General features: G+C 45.4%; 1 protein-coding gene across 2 annotated transcripts in view; it reads right to left on the reverse strand.

Moving 5' to 3' along the window:
* The window catches only part of fam174c (family with sequence similarity 174 member C), a 36616-nt gene extending 22467 nt beyond the window's left edge, over window positions 1–14149 (reverse strand). Inside the window, exon 1 of one of the 2 annotated variants that reach the window (XM_055658970.1) lies at window positions 13826–14135. In XM_055658970.1, the coding sequence (XP_055514945.1) occupies window positions 13826–14067 (242 nt within the window). In that variant the 5' untranslated portion in view covers window positions 14068–14135. Of the gene's footprint in view, window positions 1–13825 lie in introns of both variants that reach the window. The other variant, XM_055658971.1, reaches the window with a different exon arrangement.
* Between the last annotated feature and the right edge of the window lie 80 nt (window positions 14150–14229).

The following is a 14229-nucleotide window of genomic DNA, read 5'->3' on the forward strand; positions in this document are numbered from 1 at the left end:
GACAGGCAGCATCTCTGGAGAGAAGGAATGGGTGACGTTTCGGGTCGAGACCCTTCTTCAGCTTGTTTGGAGAGATGACCAGTTCTCTGGGCAGAGTAGCTTATTTGTGCGCTGTTTTTCTACACGATATAAAAGTGCTGAGAGTTAAGCCAGCAAAAGTCCCTTGTTCATTTAATACTCCAGTCTAATTAATGGACCACACTACAACAGTAACTGAGACTTAACCTGCCCTGCATTATTTGACCCGTGAAATACAAGACAAGAATGCCAGGTATTATTCCCAAGTGCTCTAGTTAGTGCAGCGTTCAACTATTCAACTTTAAGGCACTTTCACTCTGATCCAATTAACCATGTGGTGGTGTGTGAACCACACTATAATTATCACACTTAGTCAGAGTCATTCAGCACAGAAACAGGCCCTTCGGCCCAACTTGTCCTTGCCGGCCAAGATGCCCCATCTAAGCTGGCTGCATTTGCCCACATTTGACCATTATCCCTCTAATCCTTTCTTATCCATGCCATCCCCCCCCCCCCTTTCCTTTTCGCCCCCCCCCCCCCCCCCCCCCCTTCTTTGCATTTTACTCCTCTTTAGTTTAGTTTAGAGATACAGCGCGGAAATAGGCCCTAAGGCCCACTGAGTCAGCACTGACCGGAGATCCCTGTACACTTGCCCTATCTTACACACCAGGGACAATTTACAATTTTTACAGGTCAATTAACCTACAAACCTGCATGTCATTGTCACTTACTCCACTCGTGCCAATTAAACACCACCCCCCCATCCCCCTTCCCCCCCCCCCCCCCCCCCCACCCACCAGCAACCTTCTATCACTTGCCAGTTATTCTACCATCCCCAGAAGATGGACACAAAAAGCTGGAGTAACTCAGCAGTCAGGCAGCATCTCTGGGGAAAAGGAATAGGTGATGATTTGGGTAGAGACCCTTCTTCAGGTCTTAAACCAAAACGTCACATATTCCTTTTCTCCAGAGATGCTGTCTGACCGGATGAGTTAATCCAGCTTTTTGTGTCTATCTCGGTTTAAACCAGCATCTGCAGTTCCTTCCTACACATTTGCCACCACCCCGACCTGTTCCGACCTGCAAATAAAGTCAACGGAAAATTCATGCTGTGGTTAGAATGTGGAAGCTGCAACCATGACGTTGCAGAGATTAATAGTGTATGAATATTTAGGAGGAAGCTGAATGAACAATTGAAGAAGAAAAGATTGGAGAAGTGCGATGTTTAAGGTGGGGAAAGGAGCAAAAGGGAATTAATTTGCAGTAGGAACAACGTGGCAGCAGTGGCACAACAGGAAGAGTTGCTGCCTCACACCACCAGAGACCAGGGTTCGATTCTGACCTCAAGTGCTGTTGACGTAGAGTTTGCAAGTTATCCCTGTCAGGATTGAACCCGGGTCTCTGGTGCGATGAAACTAACTGCAAAGCACCTTTGGCAACATTCCGATGCATTAAAATATTCACTCATTGAACTCCTTGTTAAAGGGCACAGAAAGCATCTGTTTCACAATACTGGGGAACAGAGTTTGATCCTGATCTCGGGTGCTATCTGTGTGCAGTGTTTGTACGTTCTCCCTGCAAGCACGTGGGCCAGTTACCTCCCATATTCCAAATACATGCGGCTCCGTAGGTTAATTGGCTGCTGTAAATTGAGAGGAGATGCGAAAGAGGGATAACATAAAAAACTAGAGTGAACAGGTGATTGATGGTCAGCATCAACTCAGTGGGCCAAAGAGCCTCATTTTCATCCTGTATCTTTCAATCAATTAAATCAATAAGTGTGATCTAGTTGATCTGCTATCAGGCAGCATAGGATGGCACAGTGGTGCAGCAGTAGAGTTGCTGCCTTACAGCTCTAGAGACCAGAGTTCGATCCTGACTACAGGCGGCGTCTGTACAGAATTTGTACGTACTCCCTGAGACCGCGTGGGTTTTCTCCAGGTTTTCCGGTTTCCTCCCACATTTCAAAGACGTATAGGTTTGTAGGTTAGTTGGCTTGAGCAAGTTGTAAAATTATCCCGAGTGTGTAGGATAGTGGTAGTGGACGGGGTGATCACGGACTTGGTGGGCCGATGGGACATGATTTTACACTGTATCTCTAAAGTCTAAATTTCACATTATTCTACACAAAAGCTTCTAGGATATGCAGAACTAGGTTTGTAGTGCTCTCAACCATTGTAATCTAAAGTTGTAATCTTCCTCAGTTCTACAATACAAATCAAGAAGTTAATGAGGGGAAGAGTAGAAAAGTCTCTCAATGTTCCTCCACGGAATCACAATGCAAATGTTGATGTTTATTTTAGACACACTTGTACAATGTTTGCATCAAAAAGTATTCACCACACATGCAGGTGGTGGTGGTGGATAGAGGTCTTTAAAATGATGAGAGGGATAGACAGAGTTGATGTGGACAAGCTTTTCCCTTTGAGAATAGGGAAGATTCAAACAAGAGGACATGACTTCAGAATTAAGGAACAGAAGTTTAGGGGTAATACGAGGGGGAACTTCTTTACTCAGAGAGTGGTAGCGGTGTGGAATGAGCTTCCAGTGGAAGTGGTGGAGGCAGGTTCATTGGTATCATTTAAAAATAAATTGGATAGGCATATGGATGAGAAGACAATGGAGGGTTATGGTATGAGTGCAGGCAGGTGGGACTAAGGGGGAAAAAAAAAAGTTGTTCGGCACGGACTTGTAGGGCCGAGATGGCCTGTTTCTGTGCTATAATTGTTATATGGTTATATGGTTATATGCATGAAGCCTGAAAGAAGACACAAGAAGCCTGAAAGAAGACAGGTCTGTGCATGTGTTTGAAGGAACCTCAGATGTGGAGGAAAGACTGCAGATGCTGGTTTAAACCAAAGAAACACAAAAAGTTGGAGTAGGCAGGTGTGAAGAAGGGTCTCAACCAGGGGTGGGGAACCTGCGGCCTTCTAGGCCATTAAGTGCGGCCTTTTGACTGAATCCAAATTTTGTAGAATAAATCCTTTTATTTTTATTAATATGTTTTTGTTCCCCTTTTATTATTTTTATTTTAATCTTAAAGTGAACGTATTTAAAATACGAAAGAGGTAAAAGATTCAACGACATAATCCTCCCCGACTGACGGCCACAATTAAAACATTAGTAAGGCATGAGGGCTATTTTAATAAAATAATGTATATTTTGAAGTATATCTAATTGAAGTTTCTTGGATGCGTCCTTATTAGATTACAGCTAACTTAATGCGGCATTCCAACATGAAAAGGTTCCCCACCCCTGGTCTCGACCCGGAACGTCATCCAGAGAAGCTGCCGGTCCCGCAAAGGAACTGCAGATGCTGGCTTACACCGATGCTGGACAGAAAAAGCTGGAGTAACTCAGCTGGACAGGCAGCATCTCTGGATAGAAGGGTGAAGTTTCAGGTTGAGACCCTTCTTCAGACTGAAGAAGGATTTTGTGTCTATCACAGGTTTGCGCATGGTGGAAAGACAGAAAGGCAGAATATTTTTTAATGCTGTAAGATTGAAAGGTGTTGGTGCTCAGAATGGCCTTGGTGTCCTTGCATACACATCATTGAAAGTACAACAGTACGATGGCCTCTATTGTGTGTACAAGAGAAGACACTTTGCACCCATCATGTCGGGACCCATCTGGAATATCACGTTCAGATCTGATCTCCCTGACCAAGGATGATTACAGAAACTTGCAGAATTGAAAAAGGCCTGGATAGAGTATGTTTCCGGAAATGGGAGTGTCCAGGACCAGAGGGGGCAGTCTCAGAATAAAAGGACGTACCTTCAGAAAGAAGTTGAGGAATTTCTTTAGTCAGAGGGTCACAAGGTCTCAAGGGATAGGAGTGGAATTAGTCCATTCGGCCCATCAAGTCTACTCCGCAAATTAATCGTGGCTGATCTATCTCCCTCCTAACCTCATTCTCCTGCCTTTTCCCCATATTCTCCGACACCTGTACTAATCAAGAAGGTGATAAATCTGTGAAATTCATTGCCACAGACGGCTGTGGAGGCCACGTCAGTGGGTATTTTTTAATGTGGAAATTGACAGGTTCTTGATCAGTATGGATGTCAAAGGGTTATGTGGAGAAAGCAGGAGTATGGGGTTGAGAAGGAAATATAGATCAGCCGCAATTGAATGACAGAGTAGACTTGATGGGCCGAATGGCCTAATTCTGCTTTTACGGCTTATGAATATGTATGATAACGGGATGAAGGTGAAGGTTGACCAGACTCAGGAGATGATGGGGTTGTTGCTCCAGGAGAGATTTCGCTCGCTGGTCCTATAATAGAGTTCAAGAGAACAAGAAGGTCCCAGAGGCATAAAGCAAAGCTTGGGTTACAACCGTGCCAGGGTGCCTAGAGCATGGGAAGCCCATCGAAAAATGTGAGCTCCTCCATTCAGTGCAGAAGCGAGAAGAAATTATTTTACATATAGGGTGGCGAATCCATGGAATCCTTTGCCCAACATGACTGGGGAGCTTCAGTGAGTGCGCATTTTTTAAGATCGAGATTGATTTCATAAGGGAATCATGAATTACAGGGCGAGTAGAGGAAAGCAGTGTGAAGATGAAAGGGGATTTGGATACTGAAGGAAGCACAAGAGGCTGAGCATCCCGTTCCCATTTTTTATATAAAATCTTCACATTGACAGGAGTTGCATTTACCAGTAATAATCAGAAATTCAAAAACAAATCTAATTATCTCTAATTAGCAACGTTTCGGGCCGAAACCCAATTAGTTTAGTTTAGAGATACTAAGAGTGTGGGTGTAAGGAACGAGCTGCTAGAGGATGTAGTAGAGGAGGTAGTTGAGGCAGGGACTATCGCAACGTTTGAGAAACAGTTAGACAGTTACATGGATAGGACAGGTTTAGAGGGATATGGGGCTAAATGCAGGGAGGTGGGACTGGTGTAGAAGTGACATGCTGGCCGGTGTGGACGTTGGGCTGAAGGGCTCGTTTCCAAGCTGGAAGACTATGACATACAGCATGGAAACAGGCCCTTCAGCCCACCGAGACCACATCGACCGACGACCACCCGTACACTAGTTCTATCCTACACACCAGGGACAATTTACACAAGTTAATTAACCTACAAACCTGCACGGCTTTGGAATGCGAGAGGAAACTAGAGCACCCGGAGAAACCCACGCGGTCACAGGGAGAAGGTACAAGCTCCGTATGGACAGCACCAGAGGTCAGGATCAAACCCGGGTGTCTGACTCTAAGGCAGCAACTCCACTTCTGCACTACTGTGCCTTCTAATCTATGCAGTTAGCCCATGATGGCCTTCCTTGATTATTTGTTGCCAGTCCTGCTTTGATCTGACCTTTTCTTACCACCAGTTCCCTGCCATCTACTTTCAGTCTGAAGAAGGGTCCCAATCTGAAACGTCACCGATCTTTTTTCTCCAGTGATGCTGCCTGACCCACTGTGTTTCTCCAGTGCTTTGTGTCTATCTGCAGTATAAACCAGCATCTGCAGTTCCTTTCTGCACATTTGAGGTGAGACACTACTTCATTGGGAGGCAATGCAGGTAGTAAAACACAGTGGTGATAAATTAACAAGTCTTGATGCGTATTAGGGCAGCAGAATTCTGGGTGTCAGGTTTAGAGAGTAGAACAACAATGGCTACACTTTTCAGCAGATTATTTCACGTTTCAACTGTAAAAAATAACTCTAACCCCATCTGACATTGCAGCACCCTCTCACCCTAAAAGGTTCAAGTCCCAGTAAGGGTCCCTAATACAGAACTTGGGAACAAGTAAAGAGAAAAGAGTTTTAAATTGGAACCAAATAGTGCAATTCAATAAACATACAGTTTGGTTTAGTTAAGAGATACAGGGTCCGTCAGCCCACCAAGTATACACCGACCAGCGATCCTCACACATTAACACTATCCTACACACACACGGGACAATTTACAGTTATGCCAAGCCAATTAATCTACAAACCTGTACGTCTTTGGAGTGTGGGAGGAAACCGAAAATCTCGGAGGAAACCCACGCGGTCACGGGGAGAACGTACAAACTCCGTACTGACAGCACCCGTAGTCAGGATCAAGCCCGGGTTTCCGGCGCTACAAGCGTTGTAAGGCAGCGACTCTACTACTGCGCCACCGTGCATATTAATTTGTAAATTCGCTCGAGTTGTAAATGTGCGGGAAGGAAACTTGCAATCTCTTGAAACGCAAAACTCTGCCAGAGTCAACATTTTCTGTTCAGTGATAATGATTAATTACTCCTGAATGGTTAAATTTAAGCCATACCCTTATGAGTTACAACTTAGAATATTAGCAGATAAAAGAGTAAATATATTAATCTCAATTTAACTGCTGTCTCTCTGCTCTTCCTTTGTTCTTGAGCTTTGGAAACAGTAGGCTGGGATAAACACAAAATGCTGGAGTAATTTAGCGTGACAGGCAGTATCTCTGGAGAGAATGAATGGGTGACATTTCGGATCGAGACCCTTCTTCAGACTAGTCACGGTAAAGGGAAACGCGAGATAGACGGACGTATAGAGACACAGAACAAATGAAAGATATGCAAATAAAGTAACGATGATTAAGGAAACGGGCCATTATTAGCTGTTTGCTAGGTGAGAACGAGAAGCTGGTGCGACTTGGGTGGGGGAAAGGATGGGGGTTACGTGAAGTTAGAGAAATCAATATCAATATTCCCAGTCAATCAATATTCCCAGTAGACTGGGAACAGACATTAAGTGTGAAGTTCTTTTCAAATGACATCAAGGATGAAGGCTATCCGTTGCAGCCCCACCGTCCCTTCCAGAATATCACTGAAAATTATATAACAGCATCTACTTCAGCAGAATATTCACCAGAAGGAAAAGAAAATCCATTTAGGTTTTACCTTTGAAACAGCTCTATGAGTTTCGAAGAATTATCCTAGCTTAGAGTGTAATCAGACTTGGGTGTTCCGAAGAATTGCAGAGCAGAACCTCACAAATAGATGAAAAGTTGAATACATCACTAAACAACAGTAGTTAAGTTTATTGTCACATGTACTAAGGGGCAGTGAAAAGCTTTTGTGGAATGCTAGTGCTAGCCAGTCAGCGGAAAGACAATGCATGATTACAATCGCGATGTCTAAAGTGTACAGAGGGAATAATGCTTAGTACGAGATAAAGTCCAGTAAAGTCCGATGAAAGATAGTCCTAGGGTCTCCAATGAGATAGATAGCTCAGGAATGCTCTCTGGTTGTTGGTACTACTGATCCACTGATCACCTCACAGAGGTTATAAAAGATAGACAAAATGCTCGAGTAACTCAGCAGGAAAGGCAGCATCTCTGGAAAGAAGGAATGGGTGACGTTTCAGGTCGAGACCCTTCTGATGAAAGGCCTCGACCCGAAACATCACCCATTCCTTTTCTCCAGAGATGCTGCCTGTCCTGTTGTTACTCCAGCATTTTATGTCTATTTTTGATTTAAACCAGCATCTGCAGTTCCTTCCTACACAGAGATTATATATGTAGTTTATAGAAAAGCAGTCCATAGTACATTGTTATAATTCTTGCATCTAGCAGGCAGAAGTCTCACTGTTCACTATGTTTTCGAGGACGTTGCATGGACTGAAAGGCCTGAGCTATACAGGGGGGGGGGGAAAGGGCTGGCTAGGACTTTATTCCTTGGAGCACAGGAGATGGTCCTACCCTGCCATACCTCACCCTAGAGGTCTGGCCTTGTAGGGATGTACAAGATCATGAGGGTAATACATAGGGTGAATGCACAGTGTATTCTACCAATAGGAGTGGAATCAAGAACCAGAAAGTAGGTTTAAGGTGAGAGTAGAAAGATCTTATAGGAACCCGAGCAGCTAATTTCACAGAGGGTGGTGGGTACATTGAACGAGCTGCCAAAGAGGTATTCAAGGCAGGTACAGTGTGCCCTCCATAATATTTGGGACAAAGACCCATCATTTATTTATTTGCCTCTGTACTCCACAATTTGTAAATGTAGCCCAGTCTATCACACAGACCAGACTTCATGACCCAAAGTACTTTTCCGTGCTGGCTCCAACAGTGTCTGTCCACCATTTGCCCCTCAATCAGAACTATCGCAGATTGGCTGAGTGACCAAATCAGCTTGTTGCTATTTTCAACCATTTGCCCTGCATTTCCATTTCAAAATAATCAGTTGTTTCAAGTCAAACATGTGATTACTATGAAATAGCAATGCTGGGTCTGTGGAGGAAGATGGACAGTCGACTTTCTGGGTCAGGACCCTTGACCTGATGACATCCTGACACAAAACATCAACTGAACCTTTCCCTCCATAGATGCAGCTCGAACTGCTATTGTTCCAGAGTTCAGAATCTGTAGCCTTGTACCTCCAGCAATTAACATGTTCATAAGTTCTCAGAGCAGAATCAAGTCAACTCCACAATTCAATTATGGCTGATCTATCTATCCCTCTCAACCCCATTCAGGGCTCAAAATTAACGGTTGCCCGGGTGCCACTGACCACTCAAAGTGCCGCCGGGCAACCTAAACAGCGAGTCATTTTGCCCGGCTTGGCAACTTGGTTTTTACCGTAGACCGAAGTGTGGCGTGATGGAGGGTCGGAGCCAATGACGGGCCGCGCGCAGCAACAGTGGCCGCGGTTCCATCTCCTCCCCCTGCTCCTGCACCCCGCCCGGCCTGATACACACCCCCCCCCCCCGACCCTATTGTGCTGGAAATGTCTTCAGAACTAACATCGACTATGTTTGATAACGGAATGCGATCAAATATGTTTTAATTCCCAATGTTATTATTTGTTTTAATCCATAAAGATGGATTAATTAAATTGTGAACACGTAAAACATTAAAACCGCAGTGGTCAATTGTCACTTCTACCGTTGACATGTTATTACAGAACTCATTTTAATGGCGAATCAATGCTCTTAATATGATTATCAGTACTGTAGTTATTTACTGAGCAACATTCACAGCTATATGTTGGATTTATCCAGGTTTTACTTCTACAGTCAGTCATATACATATTTGGTCAGGAGTTATTTCAGTTAAAAATTTTAAGTTCATTCTTTAGTGGGAATGATGGAAAAACGTTTATCAACAATTTAAAATAAAAAAAAATTGTTGCTTACAAACTGGGTATCTTCATTGCTGTTCACAACACATCTAATCTGAATGTCCGGTAATGTGGCGTCTTGACACCTTTAAATATATTACCAAAAGAGCATTTGCTGCATTTATGTCCTTTGGCCATCTCTTGTTAGTTACTGTAATGTTTCTGTCAGATGGGTATAGTCAGTTTTAACAGCTATTATCATAAAATGCCTTTAGAAAATTCCTTGCAACCCGTATATTTTGTTGTGGATAAATTATGTGGGAAGCGAGAGTGTTTCTGTACCAATAGCAATAACGACCCAATGCTATGGCCATGTCATGATAATTTTCAGTCCTTCACAGAAAACATGCTTACATCAATCTGTAGTGTGCATGGTTAAGCATATATATTATAAAGGTCCAGGATTTAATGACACAGGTTGATCATACGCTGAATAATCCAACCACATTTTTGTTTGGAAGTGGAAAGAAATAATAAAAATTGCATTAATTGCAATGTGTAAAAAGAATTTAGATACTGTATTATAATTTTGCTGCATGTCATTGTGGTATATATCATGTCTTGATTGGTGAATTTGTTAGTTTGTGACTTTATTTGAAGCAGAAATAATATGTGAATGCTTAAATGAGCATAATTCCGACTGGTAACTACGCACTTCGTCCGAGCACGCATCATGCGAGCCATCTTAAATGACCACCTAAACTGTCATTTGGCAACCTAAAAAGCTGCCAAGGTTGCCCAGCTGGCAACAGGTAAAAAAAGTTAAGCGAGAGCCCTGCCATTGTCCTGCCTTCTCCCCATAACCCCCGACATCCGTACTAATCAAAAATCTAGCAATCGCTGCCTTAAAAATATCTATCGTCTTGGCCTCCACAGCCGTCTGTGGCATTGAATTCCACAGATTCACCACTCTGACTAAAGAAATTCCTCATCTCCTTTCTAATGGTACGTCCTTTTATTCTGAAGCAACGGCCTCTGGTCCTCGACTCCCACAAGGTGAAATATCCTCTCCACATCCACTCTATGGTGTTTTTCGTACAAGAGACAAGCAAGAAAATAGTAATCCCAAAACAAACCTCTGATGGACACAATCGCGTATTTGTCTCCAGTCTGAAATAGAATCATTCAAACACAAGCCTGTGCTGTATTTCAACAAGTTTTGTATTATCAAAGACATCTCCACTTTATCCTCCGGAGACCCAAAACTGCCAACTAGCTCATTATCAAATGTTTTATGGAAGTTCTTCACCATCAAACACCATAAAGTTTCTCAGTAATAATGTTCAAGAACCAATTCAAATTTGTTTTTAATAAATCTTACTTTCAGTTAATAGCAACATGTTCATGGCTGCCACCTAACATTGCTCCATGCACAGTAACGCAGCAGTAGAGTTCCTGTCTTACAGCGCCACAGACCCAGGTTCCATCTTGACAACAGGTGCTGTCTGTGCAAAGTTTGTATGTTCTCCCCGTCACCGCGTGGGTTTTCTCCGGGACCTGCAGTTTCCTCGCACACTCCAAAGACGTACAGGTTTGTAGGTCATTTGCTTGTATAATTGTGAAGAGTGTGCGTGCGCCTGCGCATGGCAGTGTTACGGTGCGGGGATCACTGGTCGTTTGCTCAGTGCGTAGTTGGTGGGTTGAATGGCCTGTTTCCGTGCTGTGTATCTAAACTAATTACCGTCTCCCAAACATTCCAGATCGCTAATGCAAGGTTGACCAAGCTGGATTGCCGAGTCCATCTGCCTTCTGAACAAGTCAATTTGGGCAACACGATGACTTAGCCGGCGGAGTTGCTACCGTACAGCTCTAACAGCGCCAGAGACCTGGGTTCAATCCTGCCTACGGGTGTTGTCTGTACGGAGTTTGTACGTTCTCCCCGTGACCGCATGGGTTTTCTCCGAGATCTTTGGCTTCCTCCCACACTCCAAAGATGTACAGGTTTGTAGGTTAATTGGCATGGTATAAATGTAAAATTGCCCATTATAAGTGTAGGGTAGTGTCAATGTGCGGGGAGTGCTGGTCATTTGGTCAGTGCGGACTCGGTGGGTTGAAGGGCCTGTTTCCGCGCGGTATCCCAAACGTCCCTGACCACTAATACAAGACTGACCAAGCTGGTTTGCCAAGTCTATCTGCCTTCTGAACAAGTGAATTAACCTTCACATATCCACAATCCTTTGGCATCTCTCCCGTCACTTCAGTAATACTCCAGCGCTCATCTTGACATCAAGTTAAACACATCCTGACAATTAAAATAAACATCACGCAAAAAAAAAAATCACTTATTTTATTGAATGACACATCACAAAAATAAGGGAAATATTTGGTGCTTCAAAGCTCCACCGGCTTTTAAACATGAATTAGTCCAGAACCCGAGGCCACAGTTTAAGAATAAGGGGCAAGCCATTTAGAACGGAGATACGGAAACACTTTTTTCCTCACAGAGAGTTGTGAGTTTATGGAATTCTCTGCCTCGGAGGGCAGTGGAGGCCGCTTCTCTGGATGCTTTCAAGAGAGCTTCATAGGGCTCTTAAAGATATCGGAGTCAGGGGATATGGGGTGAAGGCAGGAACGGGGTACTGATCTGGGATGATCAGCCATGATCACATTGAATGGTGATGCTGGCTCGAAGGTCTGAATGGCCTACTCCTGCACCTATTGTCTATTTGTAATCGAATCGTGCAAGGTAATTAATAGTCAGAGTCCAAGTCATACAGTGCGGCCCAACTCCTTCGGCCCAACTTACCCACACCAACCAACACTACTCCAGACTACCGTTTGCCCCCCCCCCCCCCCCCCCCCCCCCCCCCCCCCCCCCCCCCCCCCCCCCCCCCCCCCCACCCCCCCCCATCCATTGCCGGCCGTGGTTTCGTCCTGCCCCTCCTCGCTTCCAGTTTAGTTTAGTCCCTACAAAACATCGCGTCTCCAGAGATGCTGCCTGACCTGCCGAGTTACTCCAGCATTTTGTGTCAGTCTTTAGTATAAACCAGCATCTGCAGTTCCTTGTTATTTCAGAAAGCTGTCCTAATCCAGAATAAAATGGAGCAAAAAGCAAGCTGATGAAGAAATTCAGTGGGTCAGGCAGCATCTGGGGAGAGAAATAGACAGTCGATGAATCCGGTACCAGACCTTAATCTGGACAGCATTCTTGACTGAAAGCATTGTCATATGGAACAAACTGCCAGAGGATATAGTTGAGGCAGGTACAGTGACAACATGTAAAAAACAGGTACATGGAGAGGAACGGTTTAGAGGAATTTGGTCCAAATGGGACTAATTTAGATGCAACATCTTGGTCAGCAAGGACGGGTTGGGCTGAAGGGCCCGTTTCCGTTCTGTGTGACTCTCTGTACATTTGCCTCCACAGATGCTGCCTGACCCACTGACTTCCTCCAGTAGGTAATTTCTCTCTCCAGCTTCCAGCATTTTCAGTCAACGCGTCTTCATGAATAAAATGAAATTATTTAAAAATGTGCAATGTTATAGAATTAGGCCTTTCGGCCCATCAAGTCTACTCCGCCATTCAATCATGGCTTATCTATCTTTCCCTCTCAACTCTATTCTCCAGCATTCACCCTGTAACCCCCGACACTCGTACTAACCAATGTATAAACAGAGCTGCTTGTTTAAAATAAATTTAAGGCAGGTATAAAGACTGATGAGGATTTTAACTCGAAGATGATGGCAAGCAATAATTTGGAGAGTTGGGTCTGCAAGATTCAAACCATCTTAGTCTCAACGACAATTAGACAACTTCAGCATTTTGTTAATTTTCAAAGTATTTGAAGTAAAAATCAGTTGACTGGTTTCAACACAATTTCCTCCCATGAAATCACCACACCATGAGTCACATCCCCTCACTTGCACAACTCCTTTCTTGGCCAACCAACTTTCGTGATCTTTCCAACTCTACCCTCTTTTAAAACACTCTTTATCCACCCTCATCTCACAACTCATTCCCACATTACAACAAAGCCAATAATCACCGAAAACACCTCCAAACTATTCCCTCTTCCCCCCCCATCCCTTCTTACCTCCCTCATTTCCCACCTCCACCCTCCCAGCCTACACAACTCCCTCCATTCCCACCTCCCTCACCCTCTCCCCTCCCCACATCTTCTCCATCCCTCCCACCCTACCTCCTTCTCTCCACCCCCTTCCTCCCTCCACCCCATCCCACATTTCTCTTCTCTCCCCAGACCTTCCTCCCCATCGCCCTCCAACCCCACTCCCATCTTCCACCTCAAGTCAAGTCAAGTCAAGTTTATTTGTCACATACACATACGAGATGTGCAGTGAAATGAAAGTGGCAATGCTCGCGGACTTTTGTGCAAAAGACAAACAACAAAACAAATTATAAACACAATCATAACACACATATTCTTACATATTCTTTTACATAACCTCCATCCTCTCCTCCCTCCCCTATTCCCCTCCATGTCCCTTCGTCCCCATCCCTCTTAGCTCCCTACCCACCCCCCTCTTCCCCCTTACCCACACCTCACCCTATGTCCATTTACCATCCTTCTTATCCCGTCCCTATCCCTCACCCCCCCCCTTCTTCCCTACCACCCCACACCCCCTAGTACTAGCTCCCGACCTATCCCTCCCCACCTCCCTCTCCCCCACTTGACCCAACCTCTGTATACCCTCCCTCCCCTCCCCCGTATTCACACCCATTCCCACTCTCAGCTCCCTCCCCCCCCCCCCCCCCCCCCCACACCTACCGCAGCCCCCGCACCAGCAGGTAGACGAGGCCTAGTCCACTGACGCCGAGCGCCACAGCCACAGCGCGGCCGATCACCGAGCCCTCGCTGGATCCGCCGGCGGCCCGGGGTGGGGCGGACGCGGTGCCGCTCTGCTCAGTCGCGTTGTCGGCCCGGGCCGGCGGCAGCGTCAGGGTCAGGGTCAGCGCCAGGCAGAGGGCGGCGGCGGCGGCGGCCGCGGGCAGCACCGGGCCCAGCGTCATCTCCAGCCCGGCTCCTGCTCCCGGCGGCGGGGAACCTCCTGCCTGTGGCACCGCGGCGCAGCAACCGTGTCACACCCCTAGTGCTCCGGGCAGCAACCGTGTGGCCTCACTCCCCACCCCACACAGACACTGTCACTGGTTGGTCTGTTAATCACTAAGATA

Source organism: Leucoraja erinacea, chromosome 29, assembly GCF_028641065.1.
Source record: "Leucoraja erinacea ecotype New England chromosome 29, Leri_hhj_1, whole genome shotgun sequence".
Classification (NCBI taxonomy): Eukaryota; Metazoa; Chordata; class Chondrichthyes; order Rajiformes; family Rajidae; genus Leucoraja; species Leucoraja erinaceus.